Genomic DNA, 14499 nt, shown 5'->3' with positions numbered 1-14499 from the left:
ACAAGTTTCGATTATTTGTTTATCCACATATATTCTACTCTTGATGTCCTTTATTATACACTAGTTTGGTTATTCGAGAGAAAAGCCTTAAGCTATACGCGTAATTACATTGTCACGCATTTTAATAATGATGTTACCGATATTCTCATAAACGTATGACGCGGATAACGGGATGAAGCGGCAGTATCAGACGACTGGCGCAGCGAGTGAATTACGTAGGAAATTGCGCGATACCGTTTTGCAAATTGAATTTTCAGGCAGACACGATGCGCCGCGGTGTCTGAAAGTGGGCAGGCCGGTTTACTGGCAAACCCGACAAGTTCGGATAAAGTGGCTTAAGCGCGGCGTTTCCTTTGTCTCGTCGTGCCGACTCTCCGACCACGGGAAACGCCTTTCCTTCCACCCACAAAGATTTACGGTGTCTATGGGGAAGAACTTTGATAATACTCGCGCCGGAGCGTTATAGGGTTGGGGATTTCTCGCAGGGACGTCTGGCGTTTTCCTCGAGCGAAGTAGAAACGCATGACCGTGCGGAAGCGAAAGAAGTATCGCCAGGAGACTCGACGTTTCCGTGATATCCTAGAAAAAAAAAACATCTTCGAAAAAACAGAGAAATACTACGTGGCAGTTTTACTGCCAACCTCTTAATGTGAATGTCATCTCTTGCCAGGTAGAAATAAAAGTCCTTTTGATTGTCGGTTACTTTTTTTTATTGTTCTCATGATTTCACGGTTAGGATATTTTTGTATCTTCAAATAATTGACTTAATGTAACAAGAAGAGTATATTAATCCTTAATCGCCTTTTTGGTACAGCATATTCGATTTTTTCAATGTTGTTTTTCGAATGCATTTTCCATTGCTTATAATTTTTTTTTATTAATATAGATACACACATTTGCTTGGTACTGTTGTTCCTTAATGCCTGGCGTTTCCATTGAAAAAATTTTTTTATTTTATTTTTGTGGAAGTTATAAACGATCGAATTGAGTATATCAATGTGTTGCTCCCGTCAGGTATTTAAGGGGGTTAAAAGAACTTAGGTATTGATAATCAACTTAATGTAACCAAGAAGAATATATTAAGAAAACCTAGATATTAACATAAAATAAATACTGGAAAAGCATGTTGCTGTCGGTCATTTCGTCGTCGTGACCAGTTTGATCGTAGTTCAATATATCTTCACGTTTTAAGTTTTATATTTTTATCTCAGATAAAAAACAAATAATGTTCTTCAAATACCTGTTCAATGTATTTCTATATCTAATATATCGTAGACTACTTTGCGAGAGTGTAAATTATCCGGCAATATAATCGTCGTGCGGCTATCGCGGCCGCGTATAATTTACCTGTTGGGCAACTAACGTTAATAGATGGATAGTGCGACATTAATTTCGTCGCGGAAGAGTATCACGAAACTGGTTGCGTTACTGACATTTGAATATTCGCGCAGTAGGACGGGTTTGTATTTTTCAGCAAATTCCGCAAATTTGCCACTATGGATTTAAAAAAATTAATTACACAATTTACTTTCAAATCACTTTGCACACTATGTATATGTGGGCCATGCTATCGACGTGGAATCTAGACTCAGGTGAGATTGGAATTTAATCTTTGTTTCTCAATTTAATGACCTTAAGTTTGAGCGATAAAGCGCTGCACGTGCGAGATAAAAGAATCTTGCTTCATAAAGTTTTTATATTTGTACGTATGAATTTGCGCGACGAATCGATTGAAATTATACACTGGAAAAAAGGTTTTTTATTTGTGACAATAATTATATAGTAAAATAATTATGGTTAGATCTTTTTTTAAACAATTATTACTCTATAATGTTAATAATAATTATTATGGTTCCGTATACTATAAAACGACTATAATTTTGTATCTAGTCATTTTCTAAGACAGCTATATATTCTCTTTGATGTATAGAATTATAAATGTAATTTTATATATATACCTATATATTTCTTTTTACTAATATGGTAGCAATAACTATAAAAATGGAGGTCCTAACCATAATTATTTTACCATGTAATTATAGTCACAAAAACTTTGAAAATGTTACCGTGAACTTGTCACGCTCTGAACTATAAAATTTTCACATGATTCACGTAATAACTGTGCATCTTCGACGTAATCGTGGTAATTCTGCAAAATCTGATTTTTCGTAAATGCATGCGTGCGTGCGTACGCGAGCCATGCAAGTGGCATGGTAGTTTCGATCGCTGCTTTTCGTGCGTGGAGTTTCTTTACCTATTAGGAGCACGCGAGCCATTAGGTTATATCGGGCGGCGCAGGCAACTACCTGGAAATTGGCTCGAGAGTTATTCTCAAAAATTTCTCCTGCCAAGCTCTAGCTCTCAATTTCCCATTTTTCTTCAAAGTTCATTGACCCCACATCTGTTCCTCTCACTCTAACGGCGCGTCCTCGCGCAAATAGGAAATAGAGTATTGACTGTTATAAGCCGTCGCGGGTCATTGGTCGTTCTTAATGAAGAATGATCTAATAATTGATCTTTCAGTCTTTCGAAACGAAAAATAAAATGTATGAGAGCAACCACATCACCGCACAATTTCGTATACTCAGCTTTTGGGATTAACGCGAATTTTCTAGATATCGCTCCGCAACTCTGAAAACTTTATTAATCATATAACTCGTACAGCTTGAGCTTACCGTTCTTGATTAATTGTGCTATCGGGGAAACTTTATGCGGCAGTACAAGTGGGCAAAATCAGATACCGTTGATATGCAGGATATGTTGTTTTCTCTCCCTTATTGAACGAAAAAGATAATTCTACTTTTGCCTAACATTAATATTGAGTAGCAAAACTTGTACTTTGATGTGTATTGCGTCCAAAACAGCTTCTGCTTTTATTTCTGTTTATCGTGTAGTATCACTTATTTACCATCACAGCTTCTTGCTCACCGGTTTTATCTCGTTTGTTTGCGAAGAACACATTTGCCGGAATACCCAGTCATCGATCCCTCGTTGACGGTAAATGTACTCTGTCGTATTTTTAGACGACGCTTCGGGCAGGTGGGAAATGCTGGAGACGAGTCTATTTCCGAATACTTCGAATTCCGCGGATAGGTCGGATAGCTGACAGTCGGACAGTTAGATGAACGTCACTCTCCGGCATATTAGATTTGATTAGATGGTTATTTTCGCTGATGAAATTATCGATCGTCATTTCTGCCAATCTCATTAAGTTGTTAAATCGTCTGCAAAATGCATAAATTAGATCAATCGCTTTTGCCGCCGTAATTATTAAATAAAATTTGCAAAATTGTCCATTGCAACCTGCTAGACTTACACTGTGCAAAATCTGTAATTATCGAGAGTCTCTTTTCATAAAATGCCTCAATCTATTTTATTAATCTCGTTTCCAATCTGTGTATAATTTAGAACGTTATTCGATCGTGATATTAATTGAAAAATATATATATATTCCGCAAATAATGGGTTAGCAGAAGCGAGATTATATTTGCAAATTGAGTGACTCGCTCTGTTTACACTATTTTGATGTGTGCATTTGTCTCGATATGCGCTCTCCGCTCCACTATTCCGATATGTGCGACACGCTCGTGCATCCTATGCATAACACACCATGCTCGCAATTTGACAGTAGACTGGACAGTCACCACGGATAAACGTGTGAAATGCATATAGTTATGTATATCACACCTTATCAAAGTCAGGCATATATTGTTCGCATGTCACAATCGGTGAAAATTTTGCGATATACGCGCGACGAGAGAGTTCCGAGTTTTCGAAACGTCATATTTAATTATTACATATATAAAACATAATTACGAGTTAGAAAATATGATATCACAAGCGAGGCAAGTTATTCAATTATCAACACATTTTACCAAAATACATTTTGTGATCGACGACGCATCGCAATCTGTGCCTGGCGAGTAGATTAATGAGACTGATCGCGTCCGACTACAGGATTTAATTGTCCGCAAACTCCATTAACGAAATTAATCTAGATGACTCCTGGCTGCGTTCAACAACTGATGGAAACATTTTATTAAAATTATACAATCGTACCTCGTTATCGAACGTTCGTCTTAACTATTATTATTACGAATCGTTTTGAATAATAAAATTTTCTGTCCATTAATACACGTCGGCTGGACTTCCATTAGTCGGCGATGGCGAAACACACGCGGAATTGAAGTAAACGAAATGTACGTTTATCATCGAATAAAACACCATCGATTAATTTAACGTGGGTTCTGTAGACTGTTCGTTAGTAATTTATTATTGGATACGGATCAATGCATCGTTTCATTCATAATACTATTAACCTTCCAGAGCTGACAGCTTCAAAATCTAACGCTATAGTAATACAATTACTAGCGTTGGATTTATAGAAGAGAGAGCTATTTAATTTATATATTAATTAAAAGGCACTAATTAATTTCAATAAATAAAAAATGACATCTCTCTTAAAAAAAGAATAAATATATTTAAATATATTTTAATAAAATAATAATTAAAAAATTTGCAGAGATAACATAAAGGAAATGAATTGTTTAACATTTTTGAGAAAGAGATTTATAATTGAGTAGGTCCAATAGAGTCATCAGTTCCGGAAGGTTCACGTTAATATTTTATCTAGTACAGATAAAATTTACTCCGAATGGTTTATACCCACAATTAGTAGTCTCAGTGTATCGCGTGTTACGGGTTGCTGGCGGGGCTCCAAAAATGTCGACGCGTTATGAATTTCGACGCGACCGGAAAAATATGTACAGGTGCAAAAGCTCGCGTCTGAGTGCCGTTTAATGGAGAACCGAGAGCTCGAATAGGTATCCCGCGGCGAACGACAAGTTTAAATGAATCTGTCCGTTGCAAACAATATGCCTCGCCTCGATATGTATACGTGTCTCCCTCTCTCCCGATGATACCCGGAGTCTGACATTGCCACTACGGATTTCTATGGGCCAGTTTTCCATGAATCCTATCGGTGGTCGACAGACAGTCGCAAACGCGTCAGACAATACGCTCTCGTAGCTGCGCGACGGCTGTCAGAATACCATCCGCGGTTATGTTGGACGTGTCTGAGCAGTGAAATTACTTTTTCGAACGAGAGAATACGATATCTATGTCGTCGCAATGGACTCTTTCTGAACCGAACTCTCCGTATGTACAAGTTGATGCAACAGCTGTTTTCAACTGTTTGCGCGATACAATTTTTGAAATCGAGCTTAATAACGTAATATAAACTGTTAATTTTCTCTCTCTCTCTCTCTCTCTCTTAAAATCTCACTTCATTGTCTATTTTGTTTTAGTTTTTCTTTCTTTATTTTTATTTTTTGCTTATATTAATAACAGCTATTATAATTGGAATAATTGCTCTTTTTTGTAATAATATTTTCACGCTTTAGAGGACGTAATCAAAACGTCTGATAAGTAATGATCCTGATTTTCTCTTTCAATCTCTCTCTCTCTCTCTCTCGCTCGCTCATTTGCTTGCTTGTCTGTTCGCTCGCGTAACAACGTAGGCGAAACGGCAAGTAATTAGCAGCAGATTCTATACTCAAATATTAGTCCGCATACGATACACAGTGATTGCTGATAACCTTAATTAGTATGCCTAACAGTCTGAATTTCAGAAAATAGAGAGTACAGAAAATAGAGAGGTTTTCGCTCATATTTCTTCCAAGTACAACCGCTAACCGCGCGAAAGCTACATTTAACTTTTTATCGCAGATATTAGCATATTTTTTATTTTACGCATTGTTTGTTGGCACTTGGGACAATTATCGGGCGGACTCGTTGCAACGACCGCCGCAGTATCTGAAAAAAAATGGTAGTGAAACCAGTAATTTCTGTAACGCCGGCGGCGACCGTCGCGCTTTGTTCCGGTTGCCATCGCTCAGACCAGGCGCTTTTTTCCACGCGCCGCGAAAGTTCGATAAAGGTGGACATCGCGTACATGTTCCGTGTTGGCGTGACTATATATTCTACATCCATATTGGCCCTCCCCGGGGATGCACATGCATCCCGTCGCGTCGACGTCCTATGTATACCCACACGCGTGCACATGCGTTATATAAGCAGCCGTGTGTAACTCTAGATGCGAGTTTCGCGAGAGAACAGGAATACATGAATCCTGCGTTGAAAATATACGCCGACTGGGATTGCATCCTTTTTTCGTCTGGTCGAAAATTTAGCGCATCAGTGAGATTAAACAATCTTTGCTCCGCTGCTCCGAGACGTCTGAAAACATCTGCGTAACGAGCAGTTCGTAAACAGTTAGAAATCTGCGAGCGCAGTTGGAAGATCTCTACAACTAGAGACACGTCAAACAACCGTAACTGTTTCATTTCTACGAGACGCGACGGAGATGGACAATCAAGCAAAATCATTCGTATCTAACGATCGTTACTGCGAGGTAGCCTGCGAGGTAGCCTGTTTCGCTATCACTACTCGTAATTATTGTTAATTAATGAAGAATGAATTAATGACATTGATGCATTGAGATCTCAAATAGCAGAGGAGATGGATAGTCCATGGTATAACATGACTGATTGGAATTTCCTATGCGTGAAGAAGGAAAGGAGAAAATGGAGTCGCTGGATCCACGATGTTTTGATACGATGGCTTCATCTTTTCTTGCTCGCCGTGATCGTAAATCGTTTCTGCGGCGAGTTTTCAATATCTTCGTGCGATATACCACTGTAATATCTTCTTGTCCAATGTATCGTAAATCAAACATGAGTGCTCTCATCGTTTGTTGCATGTGAAGCGAAATATTGTTTGGGCTCGAACTCTTCCAGACGGAACGTCTCTCAAAGAAAACGTGATTTCGAATTCCTTTCACAAAGTTTACGGGCAAGAAACAAATAAGGAATTATTAGTGCTATATAAGCTCACCTACTGTACGATATTTAATACAAAAGCGAACTTTCTTAGATTTAATATTTTATTTTACAATATAATACGTTATTTATTGAATCTTAAGTTCTTAACGAAATCATGCTCGTTGAAATGTACCATTTTCAGTAATGAGATGCGAATCGAGCGAGATGGAAATCCCATGGAATTGGAAGTCACGCAAACCCGAAAAGCAGAGTAGCGTAATGTCGCGGAGCTGAGAGAGTATTTCTTGCCGAAATATTTGTCTGAATTTTCGTCGTTTCTGCCGTTGTCCTTGCCGGTGCCGCAGCAAGAAACTCACTCGATTTCGTTCTGCAAAACAACGAACGCGGCGGAAACTTTATGCGCTCGGCTTTACGAACTGGAACCGACCTTCGCCCAAATCCTTCGTCGACGTCCTATCGTCACGAATAAGGACTGCTCGAGGGCAATGCAGTTAATGGAAAATCCTGCGAAACGGTGTTTCCTAAAGTGAATCAACCAACGAACTCTTTTCGCGACGAAAATCGCGAAGAATTTCTTGTTTCCATATTGCAATATAAATTTTTTAAGCAGCATTTTTTAGAACATGAACAGAGATGTTCTGCTCTGAAATCTGAAGTCTGAAGTTTCAATCGGTTTGGTATTCGAGAAATACTTGCAACCAATTTATAATAATCAATATTTTTTTTAATACATAGAAGACAAGATGTCAAATAGAAACAAAAACATCTATATTTAGTTCTCTCGTTTTATTTGCTATGGGCGATTGTTCGTGACTACTGTATCAATAAATTTAATTGATCCTTTTTTCTACAGCCGATTTCAATTCAGTTAATTGGAAAAGTTACCGCTATTGAATGTCGATTGATGCACGAACGAAAACGCACTCGATCGCGGCCAATCTCTACTTTTTCCTTCCTCTTTTTAACGATTAAGTCTGCAGCTTGTCTTTTTAATAACGCAGTTAGCTCATTACTTTTGCTACAAATCGATTAACGGTATTATCTAGTTTGAATTTTTCACCGTAATTCTTGGTGGAGGCAATTCAATCGATAATTAAAAACTTTTTTAATTATCGAGATTTGAAACAATTTACTTTGTAATTATATTCACATCCGTACTTGCTGTTTATGCTCGAGAGCCATGAATAAATTGATCGGTTTTTAGGTGACAAAAATACGGTGAATCGAACGATATCGATATCGATTACGTAACAGAATTTCTAGAATTGTAGCAGTCGCATTTATCTTTGACTATCCGTTAGAAATTTCTCTATACAGTTTTCCGGAGTTAAACAACTTATCTCGATGTATCTCGCATACACTCTATGTAGCTTTCCCGACACGAAATCGCGGGCGTTGATGATCTTAACGAAGAACGCGAAGCGAATATCACGGTGATTGCAGTTCAAGAGGCGACCGGGATTCACGCGCGACCCAATTTGATTACAAGGCGATGTTCTGGTTGCAATTATTGCAGCGACGCTAACCGCGTTACGTCGTGCGTTAGACCGAGGGGCCCCACCTGCCACGAGACATCCGGCCAATTCTGCATCAGCCAATCAGCTCGACCGAGTTCGAATAACTATTCCAATTAACAGTAAATACGTACGGTACACGATCTAACGAGTCTCTCTTCTGGAGGACATTTCGTTGTAATGGCTTCTCGTAGGACGTTACAATCGCCTGAGTTATACCGCTTACGTCATTAACTCTTCATATAAATGTTCATATCGACAGCTTCATTCACATGGATTGACAGCCAACGCGTCGCCCACTTTGCTTGAATATATTGTCACGATGCCCAAGTGTTGGTACGTTTCCTCATCGATATTGGTTTCGTCAGGAATTGCAGTGATTACAGTTAATTAATTTTTTGCATATTTTTATAATCACTCCTTATATTATATATTCAAATCGTGCCTAGTTTTATGTGGGAGCAAAAGGAAAAGGATATGTTGAAATGTAAATGTAAAACAACTTTTGATATCATATATTTTTTTATCACGGTATGATGATGAATACGTAGGAATACTTTAGGTAAATAATCCATTTAGGAAGTCGAAAATAAAATTTAAACGTAATACTCTCGCGTAATATATTTCTGAAATATTTAAAAAATATCTGAAAACAAGGATTACGTACGTATTTAATTGCAGTAAATGTAGTCATGACAAAGTTATACATATATAGTAATACAAGTGACAAGAATGGAGCTCATATATCAGATTGAAGAATAGAGAGAAAGAGGGACGAGGCTAAAACGGTACTTTAAACAATTTATCGGCGTTGCCTTAGATCGACGTAATGGAAGGTTACATCCCTCGTATGCAACGTGTGGTAAACGATGTTTACAATGAAAATCGTGGTTTGCGGAGATCCGATCGACGTTACACAAACCAAAGAGAAAGAGGAATAGCTGCCACGTTAAAAGATGGTGGGGGGTAGCCGAGAGAGAAAGAGAGAGAGAGGGGGGGAGGGAGAGAAGATGAATAGCCGCAGTTCGCTGCACCTGACTATTTATAACAAATCGATAGGTGCCGGCAGCCGGTGCGTTCTTCGCGTGCAGTGTTTCTCTTATTTGCGAGGATGGTTCTCGCGTTTCAAACGGTTGACCTTCGACGTAACAAGCATTTCTGATTCCCGTTACAATTTAATTGTCAACAAATGAATTTTTTATCGTCTGTCGCAATCTTTTGATAGTGAACCCGTTATCGATATTGAGTGGGACATAGTATTGTTATTTTACACTTCAAAAAATAGGCTACTCTTAATTAATGTAATATAAGATAATGTGGATTATGTAGTCCAATGTCTCCTCATAACACTTACAAAATATGTAATAACGCAAAAAACTGCTTAAAAATTGAAATTATTTACCATGCTCTCTATTACAATACTAACCATCAGGGGATTCAAACTGATATATGTACAACAGACTAAATTTTTAAAAGCTTATCCCAACTCAGCATGGCAGACCCCCTACTAACTTAGTGCTGAATCTATTTGTCCAATTTAAATACAATTAATGTTCTAGGATAAATCAAAAAGTTTATAATATATTTTTTATGAAATCGTAGTATTAGATTGCATAAAAGTGATCTATTGCGCACAACAATCCAAGAACGTGATACAATTTTACCACGATCGATGACTCACTATGTCAGTTCCGGTAATGTAAAAAACTATACTTAAGCCTCCGTGTTATCGTTGCGGTGCATTAGTCATCGAAGGCCACTAACTAGGATAAATAATCATTTTTACGCTAATTACTAATTGACGTCGTCACTGTTGTTGACCGCAAAATTGCTGCATATTGGCTTTATATTCTCACGTGTTACGTTCATACTATCTTTTGGTATTCCACAAATAGTAGCAGTCTTTTCAAACAAACAAAACGCGTGTAGTGCGAAAAGTTCGTAAATCGTATGTGTTGCAAGTTTGTTGTGAATAATGCAGATACATCGGAAAAGTGAGTGAAAGAGAGTACTTGGCATACAAAGATAGATATTCTGTCGATATTAGCGGAAAATCGATTGTCTCGTTCGAATCCCGATTCGTGGTATCAATCACCAACTGCTACATCTGCGGTTTTGCTGTTGTCTTCCATTACGCGGTGGATTCGCCCAACGAAATTAACGGGAGAAAGTCCGAGAAGCTTTTTCGCTCATTCGATTGCACTTCGATTACACCAGTAACTACGCGGTTTCCTACGGAATTCGCAAGCCGCATGATACCCTCACGATGCAACCGTGTTGGCTCGCAATCGTCGGAATGAAATTAAGTCTTTCTTCGCGAAACAGTAAACCGCCTGTTGTGTTCGTGTGTATGTTTGAGTCAGACGAAAGTCAAGCTGAAAGTCGAACCGAGTTTTTTGAAACTTCAGTATTGAAGTCGAAACACAATTTATTTCACAGCAACCGTTGCAGTTTATACGCATTTTGGTGAAAGACTATCCTTTTGTACCTATTAACCTTTAAACAAATTTTGTAACTATTAATCTGTTCTCCAAGAGTTTTATAAAAAGTTTGAAGTCTCTCTATCCACCAGGCGCATGATTATCTTACATTTGTTGTTGACTATCGCGACGAATTGAACGCACGGTATTTTAGCTCGGTCAGTCGAAGTGGACGATTCGAATCATGCGGCGAAACGAGGAGTAGTGAGATCGGCGTATTTTTGAAAGACCATCTTGTTCGTTTCGCGTGCTTACGGTGCGCGATAGACGTTCGACATGTTTGCCGCGATGGTACTGCACAAGCATAACAAGCACAACAATGGCAACCACTCGAATCATCACGCAAGCAACAACAACTCTACTACCAACTCCACCAGCAATCATCTTAACAACAACAATCACATCAATAACAACGTCCACAACGTGAACCAGGCTTTTAACACGAGAGCGGTAAGTGGGAAATACTTTCATCGAAATTTTATATCCGACATCCATCAGCTTTCTCATTAAAATAATACTCGTTAAAAATCTCGTAATTATGCAAAGAGAGAAATTCGTATTGTATCAAATACTTTAGATAGAGAAAGAGTGGAGATTATAGAATACTATTTTGTTTTATTTTCAAATAACTCGGTATAAAATATTCATGTGTGACATAACTACTTTCGATACAAGAATGTATTGTTACAACCACAGAGTGATACCAATTATACTATATGTAAAAGTTCTTTGAATATACAGAATGAATGTAATTTACGAAAAACTGAAGAGGAAAAAAGATTGCGGTTATGGAATAAGAAGAAATGTGGAATATATCATAATATTCCATAATCTTCCACCTATTCCATGTGTATGACTACCTTCTTTCTTGTACCATTTTTAATTTTCAACGAGAAGGTTGAAATTTATTTGAGTTTCGTAAAGAAAAAAGCATATAAATCTCACCGTTTGATAACATATCCGTTTAAGGCAAAGTAGCAGGTTCGCTTTTCAATTTGAGTTAAGTAAGTACTTCTTTATGACGACGCGTTTCTATAGGAGATTATTTGCCCGATCGCGCACGAGCAGTGAGTCGCGAGTCGTTAAATGCAAATTTCGCGTCTTCCAACGGGACTGTATTTCTCAGAATGAATCGTCTCGTGAGTACCGGGTTTCGCAGGCTTCGGCAAGATTTAGAAGGATTTTTATCAGCCGAGCGAAAAGGCTCGGCGGGATGCTCCTTTCGGTCAGGCGAGAGGACACGGAGAAAAGAAAATTTTTCCGCTTGGAGGGAAATCGCGTTTACGACGCAAAGGGTGAATCTTATCTTTCGCATTGCAGAAACGATTGCGAGGGAACGCGACGATTTCGCTGACATCGTGGACGATTTTATGAAATGCGGTCGCGAATTTAGTTTTATCTCATTTTTTTCCTTTCCTTTTGCCATTCACTCCATTTCCTCTCGTTTCATTCATCTTTCTGTGACATTCATCTTTCTCATTTTATCAAAAATAATTACTCTTGAAAAATCTTTCTTATGCTATGGCATAAGGTTATTCCTTTTCTTATTTATCGTTTGTTTTTTCTTACAAAATTCTTTGTACATCGAGAGAAAAGTTTTGGATATTTCTAATTGGAGAATATAAAATATGGTTAGAGGAGATTTATTTTTATAGTTATTACTGCTATAATATTAATGTAATAATTATGTTTATAATTCTATGTACTAAAAAGAATATGTGATTGGAATTTCTAACTATAATATTTTACCATGCAATTATAGTTACAAATACCAAAAATTTATTTTTGAAGAATATTCTCTTATTAAGAAGATATTAAAACGTACGAAGCAGATAATGTTTAAGCAAAAATTTTTATATTAGACAGTAAGTCTCCTTTTAATTTGAAACAATTGTATCAAAAGATCCGGCAGGAGTGATACATTGGAAACTGAAAATTTAAACTCGATTGTAAACGCGGCGCTGTGGTTAAATATAAATGCCACCGCACACAGTATTACTCGACGTAGCAAACGAAGGATTATATCGGTTTAATATTTTAGAATCTCCCCGCGAATCTCTTCTATTTCATGCGACTCGTTAAAGTGGCGCAAGGTATTTCAGTTTCAATTTCCCAGGGTACACTCGACTGAAAGATTGGAAATTGAGAATTCAGCGAGCGGTTGATATCGAAACATTCCGAAATATGGTAGCGGGAATCGGCACGATGTAACGTGATGTGACAGAATTTGTTTTATAGAAGCGGTAAAGCGTGGTGTGCCCCAACGAGAGATAGAATTCGTCCTGTTACGTGAAATCTATTTTTTGAAAGCTGATATTGATTTTCGATATTTATATTCTTGTATACAGTTACAGTTGATTCTTTTATCCACAACGAAAAATTCTCTCCACTAAAATTGTTTTTGCCAATTCTTTTTTTTATCGTTTTAATTAAAATCCTGTGAAAATTAAAATTTTATCAATTTTACCTTTGTTTTTTGCCACATTATTGTTACAATTTTTATAAAATTAAGTGATAAACATCTAACAATAAACGGTTATTCCGTTTGGAATATCTGCTTATTTCTCGCTTTCACCATTTTATTTTTGAATTACAGTCGCAGTTTATTATTCAACAGCGTGATCTGCACCCTGTTTGCCGTTCAGCGGGCAGTTTATTTTTTGAGTAGACAGGGGAATAGACGACTACGAATGAGTTAATTGCATCTGTCGGTCCACCCTTGCTTAAAACCAAGAGATTCAACTTCGAGAGGGTTGCATGCAAATGAAGTAGGGAGATTAAGTCCTTTGTGCTATTCGATCCTGATAACGAACATGTTAAAGGATTCGCTATAAATTAACAACTAGATTAAACCGTTCATCGTCTTCACAACCTTTCGTCTTCCTGTCCATCAACCTCCTTGTGTCTGAACTCTGAAACGATCAGTCGGCGAGACGTTGTCTGGGTTTCTCGAATATTTCCTTCATGGAAGATTTTGGATCATGTGACGCGATACTGGCGCGACAATCTGGGACAAATTTTATAAAATTTGCGATAAAATATTAGTATTTGATGAAAACTTATTATACAAATTATTATAAAATAGATTGTTGATTTTTCTGTCTGTGTCATTACAATCTCATTATTACAACTATTGGAAGAAAAAATAGTTGGAATAACCATAATTTAACTATAATTGAGGGGATGGACTGAATAAAGGCACAATTCTATTTAGGCCCTTTTTCATGTAATATTGGTCATGTAATAGAGAAGATTTATAACATGTAACGTCTCTCTTAAAGACATTACATAAATTCATTTAATATTGTATCCATTTATGTATAATAAAAAAAATAGCAAGTTATTTTAATTTTTATTAATATTAAAATTTTATAATTAGATCTTTATTCCGCCCATCTCCTTAATTTATAGTTATTTTTTGGGACAACTAAAAATTTATAATTGTTTTGACATATGACTTATATAGTAACCCAAACACTGAATTATGATCATAATATGTATTCAATTAATTGTATAGTTATCTTACACATAAATCATATTTTTGCATATAGTAAATTATACTATAAAATGTTGTAACTATACATATAAGGTTATTGTTACTAACATTATAGCAATAATAACTATAAAAATGCTTCTATATAATTATAGTCACAAATTATTTTA

The 14499-nt window shown here is 37.0% G+C and overlaps 1 protein-coding gene across 2 annotated transcripts in view; it reads left to right on the top strand.

The window, feature by feature from the left end:
- Window positions 1–14499, top strand: part of GckIII (Germinal centre kinase III) — a 128951-nt gene that overhangs the window by 55519 nt on the left and 58933 nt on the right. The window contains exon 2 of one of the 2 annotated variants that reach the window (XM_018507390.1): window positions 10991–11286. The exons of the other annotated variant lie outside the window; for it this stretch is intronic. Coding sequence (XP_018362892.1) covers window positions 11113–11286 — 174 coding nt within the window. The 5' untranslated portion in view covers window positions 10991–11112. The remainder of the gene's footprint in view (window positions 1–10990; window positions 11287–14499) is intronic. 2 annotated transcript variants of the gene reach the window in all.

This window comes from Trachymyrmex cornetzi, unplaced genomic scaffold, assembly GCF_001594075.2.
Source record: "Trachymyrmex cornetzi isolate Tcor2-1 unplaced genomic scaffold, Tcor1.1 scaffold109, whole genome shotgun sequence".
Taxonomy (NCBI): domain Eukaryota; kingdom Metazoa; phylum Arthropoda; class Insecta; order Hymenoptera; family Formicidae; genus Trachymyrmex; species Trachymyrmex cornetzi.
Note: the sequence above shows the minus strand (reverse complement) of the source record. Positions and strands in the feature narration are given on the sequence as shown.